General features: G+C 36.3%; 1 protein-coding gene across 4 annotated transcripts in view; it reads left to right on the top strand.

The window, feature by feature from the left end:
- The window catches only part of ARHGAP32 (Rho GTPase activating protein 32), a 300,175-nt gene that overhangs the window by 94,892 nt on the left and 189,283 nt on the right, over positions 1-16,000 (top strand). Inside the window, exon 1 of one of the 4 annotated variants that reach the window (XM_058687303.1) lies at positions 6,547-6,768. The exons of 2 other annotated variants lie outside the window; for them this stretch is intronic. In XM_058687303.1, the coding sequence (XP_058543286.1) occupies positions 6,653-6,768 (116 nt within the window). In that variant the 5' untranslated portion in view covers positions 6,547-6,652. Of the gene's footprint in view, positions 1-6,546; positions 6,769-16,000 lie in introns of those variants that run through there. One more of the 4 variants, XM_058687304.1, reaches the window with a different exon arrangement.

Below are 16,000 nucleotides of genomic sequence, written 5' to 3'. Positions count from 1 at the left end.
AGCTTAATAAATTGCATATCAGTAAATAACAAGTTCAGTTTCTAAACATGCTTACCTTATCTCAAGGGAACAGTGATGTAATTTGAAGATTCTAAATTGACACTTAAGAAACAATTTTATTATTTTGAAGTACTTTTTGAGACATCATAAGATATACTTTGCATTCACTACATCTTTTGAACACATCACATGAAAAGCACCACAGATTATAATATTACTGTCTGGTTCCAGCCAAATTGGAAGAAATTGGCAGATACTCAATCCCTAATTAATGTGTCATTCAAACTTGAATATAAATCTATGTATCTTTCTCTTCATTTTAGATTTGCCTTGGTCTGTATAAAAAGATTGCCTTATTTATTCACACTGACTTTATTTATTTTTGAACTTTATATTCCCTATGCTTGGGATGTAAATTTTTCTGTCATTCACTCATATGTATTCAATAAGCATTTTTAAAATTTTGTTGTTGATTTCTTGGGTAGATGAGGTATATTCTAGGGTAATAATTCTCGAGTATTCAAGAGAAGAAACTATGGAATGGATCTTTTAACTTATGAGTTAACCAAAACAGCTAACACACTTTTGTGTTAAAAATTAGCAAAATTGTAGATAAAGAAAGTAAAACTCACACAGTATTTTTGTTATATGGTCTCCCAAGCTATATGTATATAATGTTATGCCATACACACACACACACACACACACACAATTTTTCTTATAATAATGGAATCTACTGTATATAGTGTTTCTAGATTTTTTTTTTCAAGTTACTGATACCAAACAGACTATATATAGCACTGTGGTTAAAAATTATGTTGAAGAAGTCTGATTAAGTAGACTGTCATAGTATATTTCTTTAACCAGTATTTACACAAGATGAAGATTCTATCTAGATCATGTTACAATTGATGGTAGTTACTGATCCAGTGAAAATGTAGTCTGAGATTATATATTTATTGAAGGTAGAGTTATACATTATAAGAAATATTACACATTTTTAAACTTTAATACCACAAAGTATGTTTTCAATATTTATTTATTTTTAAAAGTTTAGTTTTGAGAGAGAGAGAGAGCAAGAGTGTGCAGATAGAGAGGGAGGGAGACAGAGGATCCGAGGCGGGCTCTACACTGACAGCAGAGAGACCATCGTGGGCCTTGAACTCAGGAACCATGAGATCGTGACCTGAGCCAGTCTGATGCTTAACTGACTGAGCCATCCAGGCGCCCCCAAAATTATGATTTTAATCTTTGCTTGTTTAGCTAAAGATACAGAACGTAATTTAAAAACAGTATATGATTTTAGTTAAATTTCGAGAGAATTTGTGCATACACTTGGGAAATTTCCACTTAACATCACTTGTTAAGGAGATTGGAAATGTCATGCTGAATTGTCTTTGATCTAATTTTATATGTACTTTGTAATCTTTGTTTTAATGTAATGAAGGGAGTATATGAGCTTTCTGTTCTAATTTTTGATTTTCCATCCTTCACATTCATGAAAGGGGTTCAGATAAGTAGAAAATTATATCTTAGCTGAGACTTGTTTCCTTTTATTTATGAGATCACTACTCTCTTTTAAATAAGGGTGATTACAAAGTGATAAAACTAAAAAAAGCCAAATATTTGCAGATTAAATATCTTATTTCTCAGTTTTTATAATTACAACAATAAAAACATCTAAATGGTGTCAGTGATGATGAGCTTGATGGCTGTCATTTACAGAGGATCTTATCTTCACTGTACAGTATGATAGTTTCATCACATGCATTATTTCTGATCCACACAACCTTACAATGTTATTATTTCTTTTTTAGAGATTACCAAACCAAACTGAGACTCAACTTAAGCTACTTAACCTCAAACCAAACTATTTATAAATGACATGTTGAGATTTGAACCAATGTCTGATTTACATTTCTATTGAAAATTTTTTTTAGCTTCATAAAACAGCTTTTTGAAATAGAACATATACTTTTAAATGCGTATATTCTTGTAATAGGGATGATATATTGTTAAGGTATCCATTTTTTGGAAATTTTATTTAGCTTTTGTTGGAGAGTTGTTCACAGATCTCTGAATATATATTTCTAATGAGGCAAAACCTGCTCTGACATGGTATGTTTCATTTTCCAGCCAAATAGACTTTTTCTGTTATGTTTCAAGTGACCAATTGAGGATCATATTAAATTAATTGTATTCTTTAGCTATTTTAATGAAATGAATTTATTTATAAACAAATAACATTCTGTTTTAAATAAATTTTAATAAAGTGACATATTCATAATTGTTTGCCCTTTAGATATATTATAAACTGAAGCAGATGTCTCTGTATGATGATCCAGAATACATGAATATTCTGTAATAAGTAAGAAAATAGTTATTCTTTTGAAGTTAATTATTTCAATGTAGGAAACATACAAACCACCTACAATTGGTTAGAAAAACAATTTAAATATATAAATAATCTGAAATTTTGAATGAATACATAGTATAAGAATGATTAATGATAGATGACATTTGTCTCTTACGGATTATGCTTCTTACATTTGGAAGAAAATCTTCAATTGCAAATATTTTAGGAAGATACTTGCTTAACTTTTCTTTCCAAAGAATTATTTGATACATGCATACATATATATATATGTATATGTAGATAATACCTAGACACATGCTATTCACATTGAGAATATATAATTTTCTGGAGTCTGTTCGGTATATTTGTGTTTAGAGTCATAATTGTGAACCATTCTGTGGACAAAGCTTGGTGCCCAGTTAGGGGATATTGACCTTCTGGCTATGTGCTGTGTGCTGTTTTTTTTTTTTAATTTTTTTTTTTAATGTTTGTTTATTTTTGAGAGAGAGAGAGAGAGACAGAGCATGAGCGGGGGAGGGGCAGAGAGAGAGGGAGACACAGAATCTGAAGCAGGCTCCGGGCTCTGAGCTGTCAGCACAGAACTTGACGCAGGGCTCCAGCTCATGGCCTGAGCCAAAGTCAGATGCCCAACCCACTGAGCCACCCAGGCACCCCACTGTGTGCTGTTTTGAAGCGATTTGAGAAAAACAACTTTAACTTAAAGAGTGGGAAAAGGAGCCCTGAAATCAAGACCTCAGTTCTCTTGCTGCTCTGCTGCCGTTTTGTGTGATCTCCTGCCCACAGTAGTCAGCCCAAATGTGTGGGGGATGCTGTGTGGAAATGAATGCAGGTCAGTGTCTCCCCCCCCCCCCCGCCCCGAAAGAAAGAAAGAAAGAAAGAGAGAGAGGGAGAGGGAGAGAGAGAGAGAGAAAGGAAGAGAGAGAGAGAGAGAGAGAGAGAGAGAGAGAGAGAGAGAGAGAGAGAGAGAAAGAAGAAAGAAAAGAAAGAGCAAAAATAACCTATGAGATTAAAGCCAGCCAGGCTAATGAGCTGAATGGGGACCAGGAGGAAAACCACATAGTCTTCCCATACAAATAACATTTTACATGGAGGTTAGATTTATTTTATTTATTTTATTTTTATTTTTATACAGAGAGAGAGAGAGTGAGCAGGGGAGGGGCAGAGAGATGGAGAGAGAATCCAAGCAGGCCCTGCACTGTTAGCATGAAGCCCGACGTGGGGCTCAAACTTGTGACTTCAGCCAAAACCAAGAGTTGGATGTTTAACTGACTGAGCCACCGTGGTGCCCCTTGGTGGTTAGATTTTAAAAAGTATTTTTAATGCACACTTACAAACTGAGTAACCCTGGATGAATTATTACCCTAACCTTCAATTTCTTCACCTATAAGGATTATAAATAGCTTCTTCTGTGAGAATTACATAATTAATTATAACTAAGTTTCTAAGAACCATAGCACATTGCTTCGCACATGAAAGTACTCAGTATATGTTTGCTGTTATTATTACTACTTAACTGCTGCTAGAAAAATAAGCCACTTAAAAATTTTTTTCTTGCATAAAATGCATTCTAGTTTCAGATTCTTAAACTGTGGCTAGAATTGCTTTTCCTCTTGTTGCAATGGGTTTAGGAACTCCCCTTTCCCTTTTCTTCCTTACCTCTTGGTCAGTAGAAGATAGAGAGTCAACTCAGTCTAAACTATTGATGGTGAGTCCTGTGGTGTAGGTCAGAGACTTGCGCCCCACTACAATTTGTTGGGAAAGTGAAGCCTGATAAGATTTCAGGTTTTAAGCCGATCAGGGGAAAAAGGGTTAAAGCAATTGTAGTCTTCAGGAAGGTGGCTCCTCCTCAGCTTCTGGTAGCCCCAGTGATTGACTCCACTTTGTTCTTTGCATGCCCCCTGCTACCTTATGTTTCTGCTAGATTTTCATTAGCTACCGAAGGGAACAGAACACATGTTGATTTTGAAGTTAAAACCATTTTTTTAAGACTCCTGTTAGTAGAGGCAAAACCGTGAGGCCTGGGGTGCTGGGGGGCTCAGTTGGTTAAGTGTCTGACTTCAGCTCAGGTCATGATCTCTAGGTTGGTGAGTTCAAGCCCTGCTTTGGGCTCTTCACTGTCAACGCAGAGCCCGCTTCAGATCCTCTGTCCTCCTCTCTTTCTGCCCCTCCCCCTGCTTTCTCTCTCTCTCTCTCTCCTCTCTCTCTCTCTTTCAGAGAGAGATAAGTAAATAAATCAAAACCTGTGAGGCCTGTGGAAGGTTGGCTTGGTGCATAGGTCAGGTTGGTGGGATTGAAGGCTCGCTGCAGCAGGGGTGTCTGGGGGAGGTTCTGCAGTGGCAGCAGGACTAGAAAAGATTTCCTGAGTGAGCTTGTATTGCTCAGACTGCCCTCACTATTCTGTGTAAAAATACTGCTTCCAGTTCATGTTTTCATGTTTAAAAGGACTTGAGGAAGTGAGGCAAATCAATGACAGTAATGAAAACAAAATAAATGATTAAAAGGAAAGATAAGTTGGATTCATGAAACAGATTCAAGGAGTTAGGACTGCTTAGGAGGAAAAAAAACACCTGATTTAAAATAATATTTAAAAGTTGGATTGTTTGCTGAGGGATATAAAGACTATATTAAAATTATTATTTTCCAAGCATTGTGTGCACATGGTGCATTGAAAACCTGTCTCCCTCTCATTCTTCTTGTCTAGCTGTGTTTTCTCTCGGAGATCGCATGCTGTCCTTCTCTGCATATTCTGCACGTGTTAGCCATGTGTGTTTCCCCTTCCTGTTTTAAAATGTGAATGGGAACAAATCATATATACTGTTCTACACCTTTACCTCTCTCTTCTTTGCCTTAATGGTGGGCCTTAGGGTTTGTTTCACATCGTGACCAATAGGGCTGCCTTGTGTTTCTCATTTACCCAACTGTATAGCACTCCCTTTGATGGGTATTCCATAATTTGGTTATCCAGTTTTCTGTTAATGAGCAAGTTAGATTGTTTTCGCTATTCTATTTTGCTGTTATAAAGTTGACTGCCATGAATATTTCAGTTCAGTTCTTATTTCCACCTGTGAAAATAAGGCAATTTCCTAGAAAGGGAATTGCTGGGCCAAAAGATGAATATCTGACATGTCAGTGGTTGGTAACAACATGGCTGTTTTCTAAGTAACAGTTGTCGTTGCCAGTGTTACAGATGCTATACTTTTCACTCATTTACCAGCAGGTCATTGTATTGCTCCCATGGGCATCTGCAGTTTATTTTTTTTTTCCAACGTTTTTTATTTATTTATTTATTTATTTATGTATGTATGTATGTATGTATGTATGTATGTATGTATGTATGTATTTATTCTTGGGACAGAGAGAGACAGAGCATGAATGGGGGAGGGGCAGAGAGAGAGGGAGACACAGAATCGGAAACAGGCTCCAGGCTCTGAGCCATCAGCCCAGAGCCTGACGCGGGGCTCGAACTCACGGACCGCGAGATCGTGACCTGGCTGAAGTCGGACGCTTAACTGACTGCGCCACCCAGGCGCCCCGGGCATCTGCAGTTTAAATGATGTGTAAAAGTGTCGCATGCCTTTATTTGATGTAATAGTCAATGTCTTTTAACTTACGGTATTTATTCATTTTTCTTTAAAAGGCTATGGACAAGCCCAGCTGTTATGTCCTGTTTTGGATACCTGAGCAAGTGTATCTGGCAGTTATTACTGAGGGGAAGGAAAGATGGATGTAATATTAGAAGGCCTGCAGGTCCCTACAGCAGGCTTACCTTCTCTCTGAATTGTGATCCTTTTTAACTGTGAGGTCTGTGTGTGTCTCATTGTGGTTGGCCCAGGAGACTTTTACATAAAATGTTATCCTTTCTACTTTTTTGTTTACCTTTCTTAAGTCTGAAATAGCAAAATAAGAGCATCCTGCACTTTGAAAATGTCTATTTTTAACTTATTAACTGGAAACTTTGAGAAGACTAAATAAATTAGGGGAAAACCACCTTCATTTGGGTTTTGCGTTTGGTTATGTAGGTCACAGAGCCTGAGGCAGTGGGAGGGACTCTGGTGTCACAGGTGCAGCACTCAGAGGCGGTGAGTGTGCTCTATGTGATTTCCTGTCTTTACCCCAACTGTAATTAAGCGAGCACGTAATAGACTGTGGCCCGGCATGATCACATATCACTGTGTATCAGCCACACACCTGAGTGTACATAAACAGAGCTGAACAACTTGAACATTGGTGGTGTTCTTTATCCATGCCTTGAGGTTTACATTTTTCGAATACAAGATGGAGACTGAAAGTGAGAGTAGCACTTCAGGAGATGATAGTGTCTTCTGGTTGGATTCTGAACTTCTAACTCAGGTGTCTGGAAGTGAAGAGGGAGAAAGGGAAGACAACTTCAGGTAATTGTGGAATTCGCAGTTCTCTCTCTCTCTCCTCTCTCTCTCATCTTTGTTCCTCCCGCCACTCCCTCCACCCCACACCCCTTTCCCATTTTTTCTGTTTTAATCTCTTTTCTGGTAGGACTGTCTTTTCTGTGGGGGGAAGGTTTGGAGCTGAAAAGAAAAAGTTTCTAGTTGTACATAGCTCTCTTCATTCCACAACATGCCCTGAGCTTATAAAATGCATTTTAAATGACTTGTTAGAACACCAGGAAGAGAAGGTGTTAGACAGGTTTTGTAGTAGCATTTCAGGAATTTCAAGTAGAGACTCATAATGAATGAACTACCACTCCTTCCTGTATCTGATTTGTACCTAATAGATTTGATCTGAATTTGAATGTAATAAGATTTTTTCTTCCTCTTTTTCTTGGAATGTTTGTGTGTGTGCATGTGCGTGGATGCTTTTGCTGCGTTATTCACGCAAGTAAAACATTTTGACTATAAGTACAAATTATTTCATGGGTTTGATCCTTACTCTTGTCTCTGATCTTCTATCTCATTCCCCTTCCCCCCTCCCTCCTCCCTTGCGAATCTTTCTTGGTTTTCAATCTCTAGTTGTAACTTCACAATTGAAATTTTTAGGAAATGCTTCCCCATTAAGCAGTTCTCAAAGTTTGGTGGTACTGGTAAAGATCTTCCCCAGCTTGTGGAGACAGACCATTGGTTTATTCATGCTGTTACAGATTTTAGAAGGCATTTCCCCCCCCGAACATGGTTAGCAGATTCATTCTTTTGGAGTTACTAAAACACCTCTTGAGGAAGTTTGTTCTACATATTATCACTGTCACCCACAGGAGCAATTAAACATCTTTTAATAATTTTACCTGTGCATACTTGGGTAGGTGAACATACCATTATTTACACCAGAGCTTGTCTTTATGTTTAATGTTCAAGAAGAGTCTCTCTGAAGTTAAAGAATTTCTTTATCTTTAAAGCCTAGGATAGGGCTACTTAGGTGGCTCAGTCAGTTAAGCATCTGACTTGATTTCAGCTCAGGTCATGATCTCATGGTTTGTCAGATAGAGCCCCATGTCAGGCTGTGTGCTGACCATTCGGAGCCTGCTTAGAATTCTCTCTCCCCCCCTCTCTCTGCCCCTCCCCTGCTTACAGTGTCTCTCTGTCTCAAAATAAATAAGTAAACTTAAAAATAACGTCTAGGATAAAGGACAGAAGGGATTGAATATAAAGAAGTCCTGATAAGCTACATTAAATTTGTCACTCTGGTTATAATGAACAAGTATGTTTTAAATTTTGAAGAAAAATTTAATGTTCAAAGTATGAAAATGAGTTATTAGCATATGAAGTTCTTATTTTTGTATCTACTTTCTCATTCTTCCCATAATTTTATTTGTCCTTTCTTATTTATAAGAAAGGACATATATTTATATATATGTCCTTTCTTATGAGTAAGCTACTTCTCTCCCAAGATATGCTGATGTTACACAAATTCCTTACAATATGGCAGTGTCTCATGAACAATTAGAAGAAATAAAGTATTTATTTTGTTTGTGTTAAAACTGTTTGACTTGGTATTAAAACTATAAAAGTTATTTTGGGATATTAGTCAAAGGAAGAAACAGGACTTTGTTGTAATACATTTGGTGATGTCATTCTCAATTTACTTGTTAGACAACAGGAGACTATCTGGGATTTTCTTTTGATTGTTAAATTTGAGAGCAAATCTGTGCAAGATTGAACTCTTCTTTTCCTCAAGCCTATGTGATAGCATTTTCATCCTGAGAAACTGAGCTCTATTAGTACTTGCTTTGTTTTAGGAAACCATGATAACACCACAAAGCATTGATCCTTTTTATAATGATATTTCATATCTGAATAGCTTCATGGCTCTCCCAGACCAAATAGGTCTTTGGGGTTTGATCTTACTTTATTTTTATTTGTAAGCGCAACAGAGAGATCTGAGTAAGGCCGTGTTTCATGCATGTTTCTCACCTATTCAGCAATAAGACATGGGGAAACGTGGCGGCACGGTGCCTTTACAACATTCACAGCCGTGTTCCAGCTAAAATGCCTAGCAGAAAAAAATGTGTGTGGGTGTCGGAGGTGAAGGGTTGGATGGTAGGAGTTGCAGCTGTAGCCTTGGGAGAACCAAATAGTAGACTCAATGTTAGAGTTGTTTTAGTAAAAGCAATTTAATCATTAAGAAAATATACAGAAGAGTCTTCATGTGTTTCTTTAAAATCTTACATTAAATCAAACTGTCCTTATTGTTTACATTGTAGTTAATTTCCACTTACACACACAGTCGCATACATACACAGCAAGGGCAAAAGATTGTGTGCTGTTCTTTTTCTCTGAATAGATTCTAAGCTACGTTTAAATTCATTCTTAGAAAAATAGCATTGTGTTATTTGAGACACCGTGACTGATAAGAGTATAAAGTTCTACCATACCTACAATGTAGGTTCCTGGTGCTGCCCAGCTGTCATCTGCGTTAGGAAGAAGTACTCATGGAGGGGTGTTCATGTCTGTCCCAGTAGCTTTTAGAATAGCATTTATTTTTAGACTTGGTTGGAAGAAAGGATACTTTTTCTTACATTCTAGCCCTGTGGGGAGTTGCCCAGTCTCCTTCTTAGCAGTAGTTCAAACTTGTACCGCTGACTCACAGATGTCTCATTTTCTGATTTCTTATTTGTAGAGTGAAGTTATTTTCTACCATTATCACTATGGTAAAATAGTAATTCAGCTAGAATATTTAAAGATTGTCACAGTCCTTAGAATTCAGTAGTCCTTAAACATATTTGGAAGAGCCCTTTTGTAAATAAGGAATATGAGGCAAAAAAGGAAAAGCAGAGATGTTTTAATTATTTTAAGACAGAAAAATTTAATTTTGGAGTTGTTATATGCAATATATTAAGCCAAATATGTTATGTACAGGATGTCATTTATCTGTGTATCAAGCCTATAAAATAGGTACTAGTTTCCTCATTTTCCAGATGAGGAAATTATCGCTCAGAAAGTCACACATAGTCCACATTGTAGTATATGGTAGAGCAAAATTTTGAACCCAGGTGTGATTGGTCTTGAAAGTGAAAGACTTTAGTGAAACATTTAGCTGCTAAAGGTTATTTTCTGGTAAATGATAACTTTTAAGAGACTTTAAAGCTGACATCTTAGTTCTGAAATTCTTTCTTTGAGGGATTTTGAGCAATGGTGATGTGTATAGGTTATTCAGTGAACATAAAAGTGAACTAATGCATACAATAATGTGATCTTTTAAATGTGATGACCTCTATGGGGTGCCTGGGTGGCTCAGTTGGTTGAGGGTCTGGTCCGACTTTGGCTCAGGTCACAATCCCATGGTTTGTGGTTTTGAGCCCCGCATGGGGCTCTGTGCTGCTGACAACTCTGAGCCTGGAGCCTACTTCAGATTCTGTGTCCCTCTCTCTTTCTACTCCCCTGCTCTCACTCTGTCTCTGTCTCTCAAAAATAAACATTAAAAAAATTTTTTTTTAAGTAATGACCTCTAGAACACCTAGCAGTTATTACTAATTCATTATCATAAGGGTTCTGGTTCTTTGGCATTTAAGATTAGAAGTGTTTGTCATATAGTCTAGTTTAGTCTTCTGTAGTATTATGTTACTGGCAGATACATAGCCTGGCAAGTATGACATAATAGTTCGAAACACTTACAGAGATGATATAGTGCATAAATGAACCACATCTTCAGAACTATGTGTTTTTAATACATTTTAAAAAAAGTTTATTATTTATTTTTGAAAAAGAGAAAGTGCGAGCAGGGTAAGAGCAGAGAGAGAGGAAGAATCTCAAGCAGGCTCTGGGCCATCAGTGCAGAGCCCAGTGCGGGCCGCACAGAACCACAAGATCATGATCTGAGCATGTATCAAGAGTTGGATGCCCAATTGAGTGAGCCACCCAGGTGGCCCTAGAACTGTGTGCTTTTAAAATCAGTTTGTAGATGCCCAGATCTTTCAATAAGATCTTTGCTTTAACTCCGTAATAAGGTGATTTTAGGTGAAAAGAGAAACTTGTAACTTTAGTTAAACCAGATGGTTTGGTGAACATGTTTTAATTTATTTTGCAGTGTCTTCATTGGTTTATAGCATCATATGACTAATAATAGTTCCTGCACTTGATTTGTTGGTTGCTTCATTAACTCTCGGCCATATTGGAAATGATACTGTGAGTTAGAAGATAACTGCAGCAATCCTAATAGGTAACAATGGCTTTGGAATATGGTATTCTATTTCTTCTAGGCTCTTACTTTTCTTTTAGATTTAGAATGATTTCTTTTGATGGCTAAATTTCTCTGGAAGCCTATAAAGCAATTTCACAATTCCTTGCTTTTAATTCCATGGCTGTTCTTATGTCGTCTGCAGAAATTTTTTTGATTTTGGGATCCTCAGTTTTTATGAGCCTGGAAGGATAGAGAGGTAGCATTAATAATTAACCAATGACATGTATACCTATATTACAACCCAGGTCTGTTTTATACTCTGTGACTTCTCATAGGCATCTCGCCCTTAATAATCTGTTATGTATGATACTAAAAAAAATGTATCTTACCAAAAAAGATGAGTATTACTCCATAACCCTGAATGTGTGATCTAGAATACAAGTGAGTCCTTAAAATATTCTTTCAACATAAAGTATAATTTTCACCTAACATACTCTTACCAGTGTCACAAGGATAATAAATTTAATTATGATCAGCAAAGTCTGATATGAACATCACTTAATCTCAGAAAATTTTATGCAGTATTGGAGTCTAGCCTTTGGGCTGTCTTTATGATCTATGAAATAAATCTGTCTTAACCATGAGGCATGCTAGTACAGGGCTTTCTTGGTATTTCAGTAATTAAACTCTTTGGGATGGAATCCAAGGTAAACCTTTCTTCTACCTGCCTGTATGAGTTTTTTGATGTTCAAGAAGGGCCTTAGAGTACAGAAACGATAGAAAAGTATGTCAGAGTTCCTGGCTATTAGGTTGTTTATTTAAACTTTAAAAACCAATTTTTCCTTAACCTTTGCATTTTACTGAAACATGAAAACTCCCTTAAACAGTCATTTGCATGTTCAAACTCAGTAAATGAAAACCCCTGGAACATATAAAGTATTGTTTGTAAATGTAATATAGTCAATTTCCTTAAAAAACAATCAAGTGATAGCCTAGCAAGATTAAAATGAGAACAAGCAAAACCTTTCTGGACATTTAATTTTAGAAGATATGCTATAGTTTTACTTTCCATTAATGATTAGCTTCTCTTTCCATGCTCTTATATTCAGATATGTATTTTCTTTATTATTAGAGAATCAAATAATTTCTTCCACTCAGGTGTGCTGTCTTTTTCTACCATGGTTCTCTTTTCTACTTCTCTTCCTCTTAAGACAAGATCTTTAGAATACTTTTCCATCCTCTTTCTCTCAGTCCCCTTTGGATACTCTTTTAAACTTACCAGCATCTTACCCCACCCCAAACCCCAGTGTTTTGCTCAGATGTTTTGATACTTTTTGTCATTTATTCACATTTAATTATATGTATCATTGGTCAGGACCAATGTTGTTTCCTTTTTATCCCCTTCCATCTTCATGTGTCTGTTCTGGTACATTTGGCTTTTTGTTGGTGTTTTCTTGAGTATTTTGTTCACATAAGTTCCATGAATGATGTACTCTGATTTCTTGCCTGTACTCGTGCCTTTTTTTTTTTTTTTTTGTACTTTCTGTCTGAATGCTTGTAACACAGTCTTTTTATCCTTAGTTACATGTATTTTATCCTTAGTTCTTCAGCTTGGAGCTCAGTGACTTTCAATCCATAGATTGAAGTTTTCATGTTAGAACAGAACTTTTTATTATTACTTATTATTTATTTAATTTTCCCCTCTCTTCTATCTACAATAAGTGTCTCATTGTGGAACCTATTTATTACATATCAAGTCTTCCTAATCTGTCCTTTAATCATGATATATTTCTCTTTACATTTTTATTTTTTTGATTTGATGTATATCTTATACTGTTTATTTAGGCCACCAGTAAAATCTTTAATCTTCCAAATTCAATCTGAGTAGGGAAATAGTTCTTAAGGTGTTTTTTTTTTTTTTTTTTTTTTTTTTATATAGACATAGCATATGCACTGCTACCTGTAAATAATACATTTGTGTTATTGTCTTCTTTAGCTTTGTGACTATTTATTTAGTGTACATGTGGTATTTTTTCTGACTGAATGGAATTTATGCTTTTAACAACTAAGCTAGATGTCTGCCCTTCTTTGCCTCTTTCCCTTAGCTGTTTTCTTTAGTAGTCCCATGATGCATCTAGTTTCTCGTAGGTGCAGACACCCACATTAGGAGCCCTGGTCCTTCTAATTGATGGTTAAATTTCTTTACAGAGTGATTTTCCAGTTTTTATTAATTCCTTAGGGGCAAATACCTCTTTTGTTGTGGAGAGAAGTGGGAGCGTAGCCTCCTTAGGCCTGTTTTCCTCTTTGGGTTTACCATTCACTGTGGTCCCACTTGCTTATTATCAAGACCTCTGTCCTGCTGCTTCCACCCATACCATTCTGTTAAGGATTTGTTTCCTTTTATTTAGCTTTCAGAGACTTTTCAGAGACTTGGAGAGAAAAGAGAGATCTCTTTCTTAACATACGTGCAGTCTCGAATTGGAAGTCTACTGGTACTTTTTCCCATGGCTTTAGAGAGGAAACTTCTGAAGAGAACATTCAGTGAGGCCGAGTGTTGTGGTGTCTGTTAGGCAGTCTAGTGTGTCTCTAGAGATGTGAATGGTTTATTTCAGTGTCTTCCTCAGGATGTAAAGTGGAAACTTCCAGGAGAAAACAGCTCGCCACATCTGGAATGACTGAGATGTGTTAGTGCATTTCAGTTTTCCTATCTGCACAACAGGGCTAATAATAGTGTATCAGATAGTAACTAGTTAGAAGATGTAATGGAAGAAAAAGTGCCAATTTTAAGAACAACGGAAATAAAATACCCAGAAATAAATTTAACATTTGACATATTTGAATTAAAAATAAAACATTACTGAAGGACATAAAAGACATTTGGAAGAAATGAAAAGATATACCTTGTTCGTAGCTGGAGATATTCAACATCATGAAGATGTGAGTTTATTGGGCTGCCTGGGTGGCTTAGCTGGTTGAGTGTCTGACTTTGGCTCAGGTCATGATCTTATGGTTTGTGAGTTCGAGCCCCACATCGGACTCACGGTTGTCAGGGCAGAGCCCACTTTGGATCCTCTGTCCCCTTCTCTCTCTGCCCCTCCCCTGCTCATGCTCTCTGAAAAATAAATAAACATTAAAAAAATTATCAGTTTATTATAAATTTATGTAATAATAAGGACGATTTTTTAAAACCTAGACACATTGATCTTGAAAATAAGTTGATCTTGGCTAAATAACTTCACCAAGGAACTTTGGGAAGAAGAAAAGAAGCAAGGACTAAGTACAACCAGATATTATACTATAAAGTCTCAATAATGAAAACTTTGTGGTGCTGGTACCTGAATAGAAGGCATAATGGGATAGAATGGAAAGCCTAGAAATATATTCAGACACATAGGAAGACTTAGATATGGTGAAGATGGCCTCTCAAAAGCCCATAGGGACAGTGTGTGCTATTCAGTAAGTACCTTGGGGGAAACTTGGTATGCATCAGTGGAAAATAAAAAAAAATGAAGTCATACCTCATACCAAGAATAAATTCTAAAATGACTAAAGATATGTTTATTAAATGACATCACAAAAATTTTAAAAGAATACGTGGGAAAAAAACATTTGGGGGGTCAAGGAAGGTTTTAGAGCTATTCTTTAAAACGCAAAACCCTCAAAGGAAAGAGTTGTGAAATTCAACCACATAAAATAGAAAACATCTGCATTACAAAAAAAGGACAAATGACAATCTGGGAAAAATACTTGGAACTCGTATTACAGATGAGGGACTGATCTCTTTAATATATAAAGACCTAAAAATAGGTAAGAAAAGACCAGTAACCCGCTAGAAACAACAGCTTATGTATAAAAAGAATTTTTTCATTATGGAGAATTTGCCTTTCAGATATACTTGCACATATGTATTAATGACATATTTCGAAGCTTATCGTAGCATTGTTTGTAATAGCAAAAGATTGGAAATCATGCAAGAATCCCATCAGTAGGGGACTGGTTAAATAAATTGTGGAACATCTACACAGTGGAGTATCATACAGTGTAAAAACAGCAAAGAAACTCTTTGTAAACTCATGGAAATTTGAAGTATGCTGCAGGAAATACTAGACAACTACATAGTGGTGTGTAGATATACTTTTTTATGCAAAAAGTGGATTGTAATAGAGGAATAAATGTATTCTTCCATTTTTGTACACAAAGTAGCATATTTACACATTGCTTTTATACTTAGTGTGGATGTGTTCTTAATATAATATGAAAACATTTATATATATGAATAGATATATTCATAAAGTTTGGAAGAATATATAAGGTGGGGAGTGTAGTGGATAGGAATTGGACAGGATTTTTGTCTGATAAAATTACAGTATCTATTAAGAATTATAGCATATCTGGCATTTTCAGTTGGAAGTGACCACATCTCAATTCCACTGGCTTCAGCAAATCTCTGTTCTGTTTTCACCATCAAAACAGCTGACCCCATTAGTCTTACATATTCAGTTTCTTTATTTTCTGGGAATTCTGGGAATATTGGGTTTATGTAAGCTCTTAATAGTGTATATAAACTAACCGGAACAGAGCTTCTATATTTTAAGGAGCTTTATAATCTAATGTATTAATATCACCTGAAAATAGGAAAATATATAACTCTTTATGACGACAGGTAATGACTATCAGTTACAGACATACCCAGACACCTTGCAACTTCAGTCTTACTTCAGCCATGGGTAAAAGAACACCAAACTCACCACTTTAGGTATATGAACAAGCTCTTCTCTGCAGTGGAATTGAAGCCTGTTCTTTCACAAACAGATATAAATTGAGTGACCAAATTCTCTGTTGTCTGCAATAGAGTAGAGATGCCTGTCTCTATCAGTCAAATATCACCGCATGCTCAGGCCATAAAAAAGACTTCTCGATCATTTCCCATACCATTGGGGAACAATTTATTGGCCATAAGTGTCACAGAACCAGAACCAAACTTAGCAAAGAACCATCAATAAACAAAAACAAAGATTAAGGGAATAGAAGCAGAAA

Source organism: Neofelis nebulosa, chromosome 10, assembly GCF_028018385.1.
Source record: "Neofelis nebulosa isolate mNeoNeb1 chromosome 10, mNeoNeb1.pri, whole genome shotgun sequence".
Lineage (NCBI taxonomy): Eukaryota > Metazoa > Chordata > Mammalia > Carnivora > Felidae > Neofelis > Neofelis nebulosa.
This window is presented reverse-complemented; position numbering and strand designations above follow the sequence as displayed.